Source organism: Carassius carassius, chromosome 2, assembly GCF_963082965.1.
Source record: "Carassius carassius chromosome 2, fCarCar2.1, whole genome shotgun sequence".
Lineage (NCBI taxonomy): Eukaryota > Metazoa > Chordata > Actinopteri > Cypriniformes > Cyprinidae > Carassius > Carassius carassius.
Genome location: NC_081756.1, coordinates 35,269,426 through 35,284,238, shown reverse-complemented (window position 1 = coordinate 35,284,238; position 14,813 = coordinate 35,269,426). Strand labels below are relative to the sequence as shown.

At 35.6% G+C, this 14,813-nt stretch overlaps 1 protein-coding gene across 3 annotated transcripts in view; it reads right to left on the bottom strand.

Moving 5' to 3' along the window:
• Positions 1-13,138: 13,138 nt before the first annotated feature.
• The window catches only part of LOC132109373 (RWD domain-containing protein 4-like), a 9,354-nt gene continuing 7,679 nt past the window's right edge, over positions 13,139-14,813 (bottom strand). For 2 of the 3 annotated variants that reach the window (XM_059515410.1, XM_059515395.1), the window contains exons 4-7: positions 14,645-14,795; positions 14,301-14,412; positions 14,161-14,210; positions 13,950-14,003 (exon numbers count right to left, since the gene is read on the bottom strand). In XM_059515410.1, coding sequence (XP_059371393.1) covers positions 13,965-14,003; positions 14,161-14,210; positions 14,301-14,412; positions 14,645-14,795 — 352 coding nt within the window. In that variant the 3' untranslated portion in view covers positions 13,950-13,964. Of the gene's footprint in view, positions 13,212-13,949; positions 14,004-14,160; positions 14,211-14,300; positions 14,413-14,644; positions 14,796-14,813 lie in introns of those variants that run through there. The other variant, XM_059515401.1, reaches the window with a different exon arrangement.

Here is a 14,813-nt window from a genome sequence, read left to right as displayed (position 1 = left end):
CATTTACCTCCGTGCACACATATGGACATCGTGAATTATCTTGTTTTTGGTGTAAGTCACCTTGCATTCACGCTGTTAATGGTTGTAATCTAACCAGGACATTTACATCTTGCAATCACACATTTAATTACCCTAGCCAACCCAGAACTGGTTTGTCCACTTTGCAGCCCCTAACACAAAAACCTGGTATAATATGTGTCATTGGGCTAAAATCAAATTATAACTAAACATACATATATGCTTTAGCCTACATCAAAACATGTTGGAAACGTTTGTGTACATCGATCATCTCGCTTCAGTCTAGTATTTACGAAACAGTCGCAGTTATTTAAGTTACTTTGTCATTATGGCCAAGTGTCTGCTAAATGCAATGTAATTACAACACGCTAAAACGCATGTGAATAAACTTACTTTGGCCAGTACAAAGCAGTTTTCACCTGGGGGCTTGTAGATGCACCCAGCCACATCAGAAAGCATCGTAACTTTCCAAAGACTTGTGGCTTTTAAACTCCTGCATTGTGTAGTAACTTACACCAAAAACAAGATAATTCACAATGTCCATATATGTGCACGGAGGTAAATGGTTCAGGTCTTTGTGGCATTCCGCTGCAGGGAGCTCGTATGGGTCGATATTTTGGATGCCTGAGAGCTTCTCCAAATACCGAAATTTTGCAATTTGTGTAACCTAAAAAAAAATGTATTCCATTGTTCCTATGTGTTCCATATGTATCGTGTGAGGTACTGGAGCAGTTTTTAACGCAGCAGTAACTTCCAGGCATGGTAAAACAGTGCGGAATTGGGAGAACCTCCTCTACTACCGAGTTAACAACACACGTAAACAATCCTGTTTTGCCGCCGGTGTCCTGCCAAGTTGTGCCAACATGTCGGAGACAGTGTTGCCAGATTGGATGGACGATTTCCAGCCCAAAAGCTCACAAAAACCCGCCCACTCCAACAAAAAACCGCCCAAAACTTTAACTAACAAAATAATGTGATACAACATGTCAGTCAAAGGTGTTAAGAGCCATTTTAACTCCTTAAAACTAAATAATAACGTTAGATAAATTTCCCATGTATCAAATGGTGGCAAATACATTAAAGACAATTAGGCTACCGAATATGATTAAAATAGGCTATGCAAGCAGTCACCGTCAAAACATTTGATTGATTTACAATTGATTTACCGATACCCTCAAAAAAAAAAAAAGGCATCGTTTTCAATGTCAACAGTCAGAATTTAATTGCATAGCTAAGTGTCCAATATAAGTGATAGGAAAAAGCAACGTAATTAGGTATTTCACACTTGTTTATGCACACATATAACAGTCAAAACTGTGTTGTCATTCATTGATAAATAGCCTACTGTATGAAAATTAACAACAACAACAATAATAATCGCCATCCGAATCCATGAGTTTATCACTGAGGTAGTATGTAAATTTATTTTCACAGCGGTCCACATGAGAAACAATACCGCCCTAATAGGGGCTATAGTCTTTTGTGAAGTTCATATTACATTTGCACAGTCAAAACTAAGAAGATATACCAATCTGTACTGTTTAAAAGATAAAAGACAAGATCGTTTAGATATAGATTAGATATAATTAGATTATGTTATAAATTAAATAATTTAACTGTGCTCTATTTTAGGAGTTGCAGTAATATTAGAGTCTTGGTGTCATCTTTCCCTCAACAGGTGTAATTCACGTTTTGAGTGTTAAAACACTCTCCCACTCTTTACCATGTAACTAGGCATTATGATCACTCATACAGTTCATACATTTAAAATTAGATCCGTTATTGCTCATGAATCATCACGTGTGTCTGTAGATCACTAGTGATTGGCTAAAAGTATGGCCGCGACGTCCTCATCAGCATCAGCACCTCTGCACTGCAGTTTATAACAACGTGATGACTGTTCGGATGCAGTATATGCACACTTGAGCTTGTTTTGTTAGCCAATTAGCCTATACAATTTATATTTTTGAAAACCGCCAAACTGACCCCAAACCAGCCCAAATTTCGTCCACCCGCCCAAGACAATTTTTACCCGCACAATCAAATTCAAAACCGCCCAATCTGGCAACACTGGTCGGAGACTGGGATATCGAGGAGAGGGGCTCTGTGCTATGACGACAACTCCTCACTCTCAATAAGGAACATCCCACTATTAAAGTTGTAAGCCTAACGTTACCTCATAGCGTTGCATCACATGCTCGGATTCAGTCAGAAAAATCTCCTAAAAATCTCCTGAAGGCATTGCCCCTGGCAACCGATAGCGTGTACTACAATCATGGCCGACCGGCTCAGACCCCTCCCAAACGTTTGTAACGATAGGTGTACAAATAAAATTGTCCTGAATGTGCTTGGTGTCCGATTGCGTGCAGACAGTGCATCCTATGGCGTTCCGATTAAATCTTTAATATGACGTTGCAACATGCACTCGTCTCACTGAACGTCTCACTGACGTCTTGATTTTTTGCTATTAAATCCATTCATTTTAAGACGCAGACGAGGCGTAGACGTCACGCAGACGTCACGTTAATCACGTGTGGCAGTGAAGTGTCGAGTCAGACGTTCACGCGTGATTCACGTGTAGCAGTGAAGTTATTTATTTATTTTTTCCCTAACACGGATCAGAACACGGTCCTCACACGGCTCAGTGCTGTGTGTGAGGCAATGCACAATTTACTTGCACTTCATTCACTGCTCTCAATGGACGTCTCCGTCTGCATTATAACGAGACTTTTTTTTTTTTTTTTTTTTTTTTGTGATTGCAGTTTTTTAGTGCGTCTTTTTCCCGGCCAATTCAATGTACATTAATTATTCCGTTTATTTTTATGAAATCCTTTTTGAGATGACATTTTAGGGTTATTTTGTTTTTATCTTTTACATTTTTAATGTAGCCTACAGTACTTGATCGTCTTGGCCAACCCATCGATCGCAATTGGCTGCTAGATCTGAGACTGTTGCTGTAAAATAATAAAGGCTGTAAAATACATTAAGCCTGATTGATGTTCAGTTTTTCAAGCACCTCTCTTCTTATATTTTACATTTAAAATCTAAATTAGGATTCTAATATAATTTTATTATTAATTTTTTTTTCCTTTTTGTGATTGCAGTTTTTTAGTACGTCTTTTTCCCGGCCAACTCAATATATATTAATTAATGTGCATTTTAAATATACATGATATATTAATATATAATAATTTAGATTTTTGTTGACATTTTTAATTACACTAAAAGTATAAATATAATGTACAAAGCCTATAAATGACAAAAACAATGCTTTAGCGAAGTTTGTGTTGCTTATAGGTAAACTTATGTCGTATTGTTTTATGAAATCCTTTTTTTTTTTTTTTTTTTACATCTGGGGTTATTGTGGGGTTTTTTTTAGTTTATTTTTATTTATTTTTTTTTATTTTTTTTTTACATTTTTAATGTAGCTTACAGCACCTGATGGCCAGCTGCTATCTGAGAATGTTGCTGTAAAATAATAATAAAATACATGGAAAAATGCATTATGCCTGATAAATGTTCTGTTTTTCAAGCACCTCTCTTCTTATATTTTACATTTAAAATCTTAATTAGGTCAATATTATTTTATTATTATTTATTCAGCAATAATGTTAAATAAAGATTTCTATATTTTGAAATAAATCTGCCAGGATTCATCAATCAATCCTTTAAAAATATCATAGAAAATATTATGCAGCACAATTGTTTCCGACGTTGAACATTGAAGGACCATATTTATTTTTTTATTTATTTGTCGTGTCCACGATCGTCATCGTTGAGAAAACCTAAGATAAGCTTATTTTAAGCTTAATGATCAGTGAATTAAATAGGCTACAATTATATCTCAATATTTTCTGGGATTTTTAGCCATAACCCGGTCAGACTATATTTTTCTGAGTTTGGGAGAAGCTGACTCCTAAAGTTATTGATTTTCTTTACATTCTGCGATTCAATTCAATCAATAAAGTGTCTGCAAGAAAAATATAAAATTATACGAATACGAATTATATGAAATTCAGGGTTGTTACCAAACCAATAAAAATCATTATAAACAAAATTTATCTTTGCAATGCAGAGGAAACACGCTGCATCTGAAGAGGCATTTAGATGTATTTACACACTGTTTAATGCAGGACATTAATCAATTCTTTAACCTGCAGATACAAATGCAGAAATAATGTTTTGATATTTTAATTGTAAAACGTTGAATAGCTTACTGATATTAACAATTATAAAGAAAAACACTTTAAATACTTTAAACTACATTAAATGTGAAATGAAAACCGCCAGTAGGTGGCATCAAGTCACTATTAATAAGTGTATCATTGATCATTTAAACGGTTGATTAATTCAGGAACGAAACAGTCATGATGCTCAGAGACAAAAAACAGCACCGTGCCTGTTTGGAATGAGCTATTTTTATTGGTGAAATAGAGCAAAAAAATATATATATAATGTCAAATTATTAAGATTTCTATATTTTGAATTAGTTTTTTTTCAACTGCTTACACACAAAATGATTACTTGTCACAATTTCTAAAACCTGACACTCAAACACCAGAACCACACACTAAATCTGCAAAACCATACACAAATTTATGTCCTTTTACTCGGTTTTCAATTTCGTTAAACCCTTTTTGCAAAACACAACTTTCTATGCAACACAAAAATCTGACAGGAAGTTTCTTGATTTCCTTTTAACACAACCAATCAAAATGCCACACTAATTCAGTGCCTCACACGAACACCTCACATGTGCAAACACTTATTACAACCAATCATAACTTTAGTAGTGGCCTATAAATAGGCCAAAGGTCAAGTAATAGCTTTTGGACAATGGAAGCAAACAATGCAGACAGAGTAAGAGGGGTTGGAAGGGGAGCAAGAGGATGAGTCAGAAATGGAGGACAAGGAACAAGAAGAGTGGTCTCGAATGAGATTAGGGCTACAGTAGTCGATCATGTGATAAACCAGGTTTACGTTTTTCTAGATTGCTTTAACACATTTGCCCACTCTGACATCACATTTTCAAAACCGTTAACACACAGGATAAAACTGAAGCTCAATGGCCAAAATGACTCGTTTTGTTAGCAAAATGCTCTAACACTCACAAAACATTAAAAACATGCAACATAAGCAAATATTTCCATCAAACACAACAACTTGGTCAAATTAATTTATTTCAATCAAGCATTACACAATGGACAACAAAATACAGCCATCAATATGAAATGACACTTTACAAACTCAAATGGATACTGGAAAAAAAAGCTACCAAACAAAAGGAAACTTGTGGGTGGAAATACCTTTTTAAAAAATAAAAATAATGATATATACATTTTATCTTTCACATTTGGTCCACTCGTTCTTGACGATTATGCCACAGGTTCTCATCAACATCGCATTGTTTTCCCTTGCAATGCACCGAGGGAAATACCTCCTTGCATGGCGTATCCATCCCTGGCAGTCCTCTGCACCTATTGCCAGGCAACCAGCATTCATTGCCTCCAGGAGGGGCATCTGCTCATATGGCCGGTGATCATAGACCTTCCACCTCCAAGCAGAGAAGAACTCCTCGATTGGTTTCAGAAAAGGAGTGTATGCAGGGAGGAATTGTATCATAATACGAGGCTGTGCTGCAAACCATTCATTCACAAGGCGAGAGTGGTGGAAAGCCACATTGTCCCAAATTATGACATACAGAGTCATGCCAGGCCTCAACAGCCCTCTCTCTTCGGGTGGAATCAGTAATTCTTTCAATGCACCAAGAAATGTGCTGAGGCGTTCTGCATTGTATGGGCCAATAGTTTGTATGTGGCAAAGGACTCCATCATTGGAGATGGCAGCACATATGGAGATATTGGCACCCCTCCGACCTGGCACTGTGACAGTGGCCCTCTGTCCATGATGTTCCTCCCGCATCGCCTCACTTTACAGAGGTTGAAGCCGGCTTCATCCACAAAAATGAATTTGTGATGTGCCCCTTTAGCTTCTAGCTCCATTATTCTCTAAGAGAAAGAGCAAATTCATAAAGCAAATTATTCCAGTCGCATGTAACTATGGTAAACAAGGTATTACAAAACAAATCTGTACCTGCACATACTGGAATCGTGCCTCCTTTACGATGTCAGAGTTTCTTTGAAATGGAACTCTGTACAGCTGCTTCATTCTGACATGGTTCCGTTTAAGGACTCAGATCTATAGTTGCCAAACTCACATGGTTTATATTTCAAAATGCTCCCTGATCTGCAATTACTGCTGCCTGGATTTCACGCAGTCTGATTGCATTGTTTGCCACTACCATATCTACAATGGCAGACTCCTGTTCAATACTAAATATCTTTCCTCTGCCACCAGTGTGTGGCAATGTGTGGATTCTATAAAGTAAAAGCATGTCAAAATTGACATTACTGTATGACAGTCACATAAATGGGATCAATAAAACATCTGCATTACTGTAGACACAGTTTGTTCTGCTAACAGGGCAATACAGTAAAGCTGAAATACACAGTGGTATACATTACAGTAACACTGAATTACCTGTTCTCATTCCGAAAAAGCCTGACAATAGATGCCACAGTGCTCCGACTCAGAATGGGCTGGACCCTTTGTCCAGCATTTCTAAAGGTCAATGCCATGATTGATGACATGGTCAATAATTGTTGCCCGAATTTCATTTGAATCTTGAGCTGGATTTTGTTCTCTTGCTGCTGCTGTAGCTCCTCCACCACGCATACAAACTCCTCTTCCTCGGGCCCCTCTGCCATGCCCTCTTACTCTCCTTCCGTGCCTATGGCCTCTTTGATCCATGCTTGCAAATAGCAACACAGAGGTGGCATCTTTTATAGATGGATGAGGACTGATTGAAGAGTTGTGCAAATGAGTTTCACACAGGTGCATAGAGATTTATAATTATGCAAGTAGTTTCTATCAGCTGTGAATAGATTTTTTTCTTTTGTTCAACACAGTGAGTTTGGGGCCTTTCAATGAGATCTGTGGTAACTGTTTTGAAAAAGGGTGTGAAAAATGTGTGAAACAAATGAAAAAGTGTTAAAACATTTGCAAGAGAAGACTTCTGCTGTGCTAATAATGTGATGATGAAGATCAAGCGGATCCCAGTTTCATTTAGTGTGTCTTAGCAAATGAGAAAAACTGTAACAATGATAGAGGCTGGACTGAGAATAGACACATAATGGCTTTTTTACCATAACAAACAATAGGCCTATACTATAATAAATATATTTTACTGTAGTACCCTTGCATTCATTTACTACAGTGCATTGCATTGGTCACAGTTTGGTAAGGTATCAAGAGAGAATATAGCATGTGACGTGGATGAAGTATTGTGGCCGGACCCAGCCCGGGGGAGAGATACACCCAACCATCTCCACATGCAAGCACACACATTATGTTTGATTTTACACTACATGCTACAACACTACATATTTTTGATGTATTTTTTTTCTTTTCAAACTGTGTACACCTATACTACATTTTTAACCACAAAGAGCAAAAAAATATATAAAGTTATAAATATAGTTTCAATTTTGCTTTTGTTTTTACTTTATATATTCACCAGCTCTCTCCCAATTACATTCAATCATGTACATGTGAGCTTTTGAAAGAAGAGCTTTAGGTTTTGAATAACAGTGTGTATATGACATAATCAAAAATATAACATGATGGTAAAGGTGTTTACAACGTAAGACAAATGTTTGCTTTTGAAATATGTTTGTGATATTTTGACTGTGGTGTTTCATTTTGAAAGAGATGTGAGGCATTTTGCATCTTGTGTGTGCAATTCTTGAATTTGTGTGTTAAGTTTTGAAAAAAAGAGGAAAACTTTGGAAAATGTGTGTAAGCAGTTGAAAAAAAACTGTAAATCTGCCAGGATTCATCAATCAATCCTTTAAAAATATCATAGAAAAATATTAAGCAGCACAATTGTTTCCGACGTTGAACATACATTGAAGGACCATTTTTATTTATTTATTTATTTGTCATGTCCTCGATCGTTATCGTTGAGAAAACCTAAGATAAACTTATTTTAAGCTTAATGATCAGTTAATTAAATAGGCTATATAAGGGTGCCATAGAGACAAAAATTATATCTCAATATTTTCTGGGATTTTTAGCCATAACCCGGTCAGACTATATTTTTCTGAGTGTGGGAGAAGCTGACTCCTAAAGTTATTGATATTCTTCACATTCTGTTTAGTCAGTTCACAGCAGTGATGGAAATTAATATTTTCCAACAAAAGTTATTTTCACCCTTAATGGGCATTTTATATTTTTTCCTAGAAGAGTGCATTATATTTAGCGTCAAATTCTTAAATTCAATCAATAAAGTGTCTGCAAAAAAAAAAAAAAAAATGATACGAATACGAATTATATGAAATTCAGGGTTGTTACCAAACCAATAAAAATCATTATAAACAAAATTTATCTTTGCAATGCAGAGGAAACACCCTGCATCTGAAGAGGCATTTAGATGTATTTACACACTGTTTAATGCAGGACATGAATCCTTTAACCTGCAGATACAAATGCAGAAATAATGTTTTGATATTTTAATCCTAAAACGTTGAATAGCTTACTGATATTTACAATTATTAAAAAAAAATGGAAAGGTACTTTAAATGTGAAATGAAAACCGCCAGTAGGTGGCATCAAGTCACTATTAATAAGTGTATCATTGATCATTTAAACGGTTGATTAATTCAGGAACGAAACCGTCATGATGCTCAGAGACAAAAAACAGCACCGTGCCTGTTTGGAATGAGATATTTTTATTGGTGAAATAAAGCAAAAATAGGCAATATGGTGTGTCTTAAACAGAAGTCTGTTAATATTGACTTCTTGTTTAACTGATGAAAAAAAAAACGATATAATATTTATGATATTTGCGATAGAAAATAAGGGCAAACGGGTCCGGGCAGTTTGGAGGCCCGCCAAGCCCAGGAAAACTTTTAGTTGAAACAAGGGAACGAATCTGCACAGCTTATCAGAATTCTAGTCCCGAGTCTGACTGATCCCTGTCTTTTGCTCTCTCTCTTTCCCATACACAGCTGATGTTGCAGCAATTACAATATTTCAGTTTTGTTTTTTAATGGCAAAGTGGTCATATCTATTTTCGTTTCTTTATTAAGTTATTTTAGAAATATGTTTCGAACATTTTTTTTTCTTTCTAAGGAACAATCAAGAGGCCAGCAGCAGGAAGCACAATGAGCATATGTTTGATCAATTTAGCCTTCTTCACAAATCAACACGGCTTGCCTAAAATAAAATCTATGGATAAGAAAAAAAAAGAAACACACCATGCATTTCACCATACTAATTATTTTTTTTACTCTAGATAAATGTGCGCTATTGATGAAAAAAAAAACCGGAAGAACCCAGACGAGACGTTCAGGCAGCCAAACTGTAAAAGTTGCAGACGTAGACGTCACGTTCACAAAGTCGAACTTTAATGTGGCAGACGCAGACGTCACGTTCGGCAGACGTAAACGTGACGTTCGACAGACGCAGACGTGACGTTCAGTGAGACGAGTGCATGTTACAATGTCATATTAAAGATCTAATCATCCTTACAGACGTGTACAAGCAGCCAAAAAAAAAAAGAGGAAGAGGGAACCCGGAAAAAGTCTAAACAGCAGATTCTAGTAATCACGCAGCAAAATAATGCACATAAAAAGTGACCGTTACATATGCCAAGTATGTTAACCCAAACCTGGAAATGGTGCTCTGCATTAAACCCATCCAAGTGCACATACACAGCAGTGAGTATGTAACACACAACACACACACCCGGAGAAGTGGGCAGCTAGCACCCGCCGGTAGCAACTTGGGGTTCAGTGCCTTGCTCAACAAGGGCACCTCGGTATTGAGGGTTGAAGAGAGCGCTGTTCATTCACTCCCCTCCACCTACAATACCTGCCTGCACTGAGACTCGAACCTGCGACCCTCGGGTCTCAAGACCAACAAGTTGAAAAAGCAAGTTTATTGGCAAATACTGTATCCACAAACAAACGTTTTCAAAGCGTATTTTAACATATAACTTATTTTTGCAGGAAGTGGAAATCACTACAATAATCTTTAATGCTATTGAGAAAAAAAAACGATTACATTTTATAGAGAAATTGGTCACAATATAATGGCCCTTCTATACAACCCAAAATATAATGATCTTGAGTTTGTTTTGAGGGAAAAGAAAGACAATATCCTTTTTCTTTCTTTTCAGAATATGTAACATTCAAAAATAATAAAATAATCTGTACTTATTAATGATTATTAACGTATGTTTTAAGATGCAATTCTCAAGTTTTTTTTTAATAGGTGAAAAGTCTGACACGACGAGGAGATCATTGCTAGATATGTTAAATTATCTATATAATAAATTACAATTTTGTAAACACACCATCTATCATCTCAAATGTTTCTCACCCTCCAAAAACTGGAGAATCGAAAACTTTATTACACTATGTTGACATTTCACACAATGTTTTCACATGAAACAAGAGTGGCACTGTTTTATCTACAAAGGACTGTGCTTTAAAACACTTTATTTCTTTAAGAACACACCCATAAAATATCTTTCACTTGTAACATCAAAATGTAAAACTTAAAAGTCCACTTTTTTTCTTCTTTAATTATTTTTTTCTTCTTAAATAGATGGTAAGTATTTATTTAGCCATTTTAATTTGACATGGAGTGGGAGACATAATGAGGGTTGCCATGTTGAGATCCAGTGTTGGAAAGGTTACTTTGGAAATGTAATAGGTTACAGATTACAAGTTACCCTGTTTAAAATGTAATAGTAGTGTAACTTTTTCAATTACTTTATTAAAGTAATGTAACTAATTACTTTTGAGTACTTTTTGATTACTTTTCTAAATTTGTGAAAATTAAAGAATAATAAATGAAAGCATATACATCAACTTAAATACATTTATCTAATAAGCATGTGACGTATTCTGTGTACTAAACTCCTGAAACATTGGTGTTTTTTTAAACTGCTGTCTCTTTGTATATGATGATAGTTTTCTCAAAATAAGTAAAATGCACATGAAGTGACACAGAGCAGTTCTAGAAATTATGTTTATGTGCTCGTGTACTCCTACAGTATATTCAGAGGTTGAAAACACTGCGAGCTTCAGTAGGCCTATGTGTAGTAAATGAAACCATGTCTTTGCCATTAATTTACAGGAGGGGCAGACTGGGAAAAAAATTCAGACTGGAAAATTCAAACTCATACAAACAAATTCATGGACAAAACTATTTTTTGTATGGACCTGACATAAAAAAAGGTTTAAATCTTTAATTTGGGGACATGCAAAGTAATTAAAAGTTCTCTCCTGAACTGCACCTTCACTTCCATTTTTCTCTTCAGTCTCTTTATTTTGCTCTGTTATCCATCTCTCTCATGACTTTAATACTCAAGATTGAACAAAACTATACTTTACAATACAATACTCTACAATACTACAATATCTTTATAGAAAAATCCTAATACTGTACACAAGTCATGTTTTTCCCTTACAAAAATTAACCTTGCTTTTATTAGCCTATATAAAAGTAAAATAACCTTGTTTTGTTTTTTTGCAAATGGATTTGTATTTATTTTTAAATAAATACATTTGTAAAATAATTTTACATTTTTGGTTACCACAGTTAAACAATAGTAACCATTTTCTCTGGATTTATAGTTAAATATTAAAATGTTAATTTTCGTAAGGGTTGTGTTGTTGTCTCTCGTAGCTCCCCCTAAACCTATAAAAAAAAATCTGAATTTTTTTCAGCTAAATTCCTACTGTAACATTACAACAGATAATAATGATGTCCTTTATATAGTATTTTGAGTGATGGCTGATGAGCAACGTGCTGCTGCTTGATTAATTAAATATAAAAACAAAGACAAAAAAGCATATTTACAGATTAAACTGACCTAAAACCCTGAACAGTAGTTCTGCTTCTCTGCTCCAGCTGTGCGCTTCCACAGTCCACTCTTTTCTCTCTTGTTCTCTCGCATTGATTACTCTGATTGATTACATTGACTGAGTCTGATCCAACCCGTTTGGCGGAGGCGCGGAGAGCGCGCGAGTCATGACTAACAATTCATGACTTATTAGAGATTTAATTATCAAATGGCGGATTCGCAAATGATCGCTTTAGTATACAATAATGATATTAAATAGTGGGGCAAAATCGGCTGCCAGGCCACCGGGAATTGTCCAGGTTCTCCCGGTGTCCAGTCCGCGCCTGATTTCCACAGACACGCAGAATGTGCAAGTCATATATTGCATTTTTGGGGCTTGATATTCACAGACACTAGTCCATGTCATGTTTTGATTCAAGTGTACTGACCTACTTTTGATTTAGTTATCCAAAATGTGGCATATTCCGTCCGCGTTAGGCATTTCGTTTTTATGACTGGATTCTACGAACCAGACTGTATTTCCGCATCCCGGAAATTATTTGGGCGGTATGTCTCAGAATTGCCAGTGCAATTTGGGAAAGAAATCAGTTAAATCTGTACGTGGATGTGTGTAAATATTCAAATGTAATCCCCTTTGTAATCGTTAAAAATTTCATAAGTAACTGTAATTTAATTACTCATTTTTTCGTAGTAACTGTAACTAATTACAGTTACAATAATTTTGTAATTAAATTACGTAACGCCGTTACATGTAACTAGTTACTCCCCAACACTGTTGAGATCACACGACCAGCGAAATAATACTTGTTTTATTTCAGTAAACCCTGACAGCACTTATCAGATTGTACCTTTAAACTACCCATTATACAATTTATAAAAGGAATTTTCACTAGATGAAACTTAACACTGCTGTTAGGTTTATTAAGTCATACACAACTGTTCTACCAGATCCAAAAATACAAGCATTTAAACATGTTTTGGTTTTCTTATCACACACCTCATGACGTTCACGCATGGCTCAGCTGACTAGTGTGGATCTGAGGACACGTGTCTTTGTAATGGCAGAGCTTCTTGCACTCAGGGTCAAATCAGCTCTGTGGCAGCTCCAAGTGAATTGAAATCATGGCCAGAGAGAATTTTTGTTCAGCTTTCATAAAAAAAAAAAAAAAACCGGAGACACATTATTTCATCCATACATTTCAATCCATTGTTTTTTCTCATTTGTTTAATCTTCACATTTTCCTCCAGTTTTGCTCAGCTATGAAAAGGAAAGAAAAAAGAAAACAAGAAACATGTAAAAAGATTATAAGCTTGCACTTCTCTTCTGTTCAAAGGTTTGTGGTATTGAGGATTTTTTATGTTTCTAAAAAAAAAGTATCTTATGCTAAAAGAAGGATGCATTTGTTTAACCAAAAATACAATAAAATATTGAGATTTTTTTTTTTACAATTATTAACAACTGTTTTCTATTGTAATTCTTAATGTAAATTATTCCAACTGAATGCAACCATGCTTAATAAATGTAGTGGCAGTGTTTCTTTGTGACACTGTTGTACAATGGTTTACAGTTTCTAAAAACTATAAACAGTGTTTATAGCCTAGTATGTCACTGATATGATTACACTAAGATTTCATTCAAAATAGAAGCCCCAAAATATTTTAACACTCTAGTCATACCCAATTCGTTTGTCATTATGACAGAATATCAAATCAAGCAGCATCTGTGAATAAACGATGCAAGGCATGTTTGGAAAAATTGAAAACCAATCCTCCCATGTTGATTTGCAGTGGATGTATGACATCAGTTCACATGAAGTTCACAAAGGTGTCCTATAGCAGAGAAACCACAGGTGGACTTCATCATATGAATTATGCCAAAACATGTTATTTTTAGCATAGTTCAAAAACTTATTTTCTTATTTAAAAATCACACATTTTAAACTTCAGTCAAATGCTTGTATTGTTTTCTTTAAAATAATGACCTTAGAGTGCAAATACTTCTTGTGGGGCACTATATACATGTATATTTTACACACAAACTGCTTACATGCTGTTTGTTGGACAGAAAAGGTGGTAATGTATGGACGAGATCCCCATGCAAAAGAGAAAAAAGACAGACATTATAAAACAAGTCCCTGAAAATTCCAGAATGTGCACTTATTACATGTAAAATGGCATTTACAGTAAATCCTTTCAATTTAGCTTACCTTAATAACATCTACCCAGTCCCAACCTCTTGGCAGTTCACCCTTATTATCTGTTCATCGCAAAGAGCAGTTTCACATCAGTGTGCATTCAAACAACAAAGCCAGACTTTTTTCTTTTCTTTTTTGCCAATGATACTAACCTGTTCTTCCAATCAGTTTCCTCTTCTGTGCTTTGGTTAGTTGCTCTTTCTTTTCCTTCTTCTTACTGGCAGTGGTGGAATTATTCATGACATCGCTGTTGGATATCAGGGTCTGAGAAACAACAGAGTCGTTACATTATTTCCCGGATGGGTGACAAAGTCATTGCTGAAATGCCGAAAAGAGGTTTCCAGAGCTACAAGAGACCTTCACCAGTTAAAAATATGCTGCTGTATTCTTTGAGGTGAAGTGACTGTATAAAGATATAAAGTCAAATAAATCAGAAAGCAGTAGTCCAGAGATTGCACAATATATTCAGACAGCCCAACACTTCAAGAATACAGACCACAGCAGATGTCACAGGCTGGTGGTTTTCCATGAGTGTTTCCTGGTTCTCTTTAGCCCACTCAAAGAGCGTGTACATCATGGCAGTACCCAGGTTGGTCTCTACCTGTTCACTCAATTTCGAGAGAATGTACTGCTTTGTCTCCAGGGATCTAAAAATAGATGCTTGA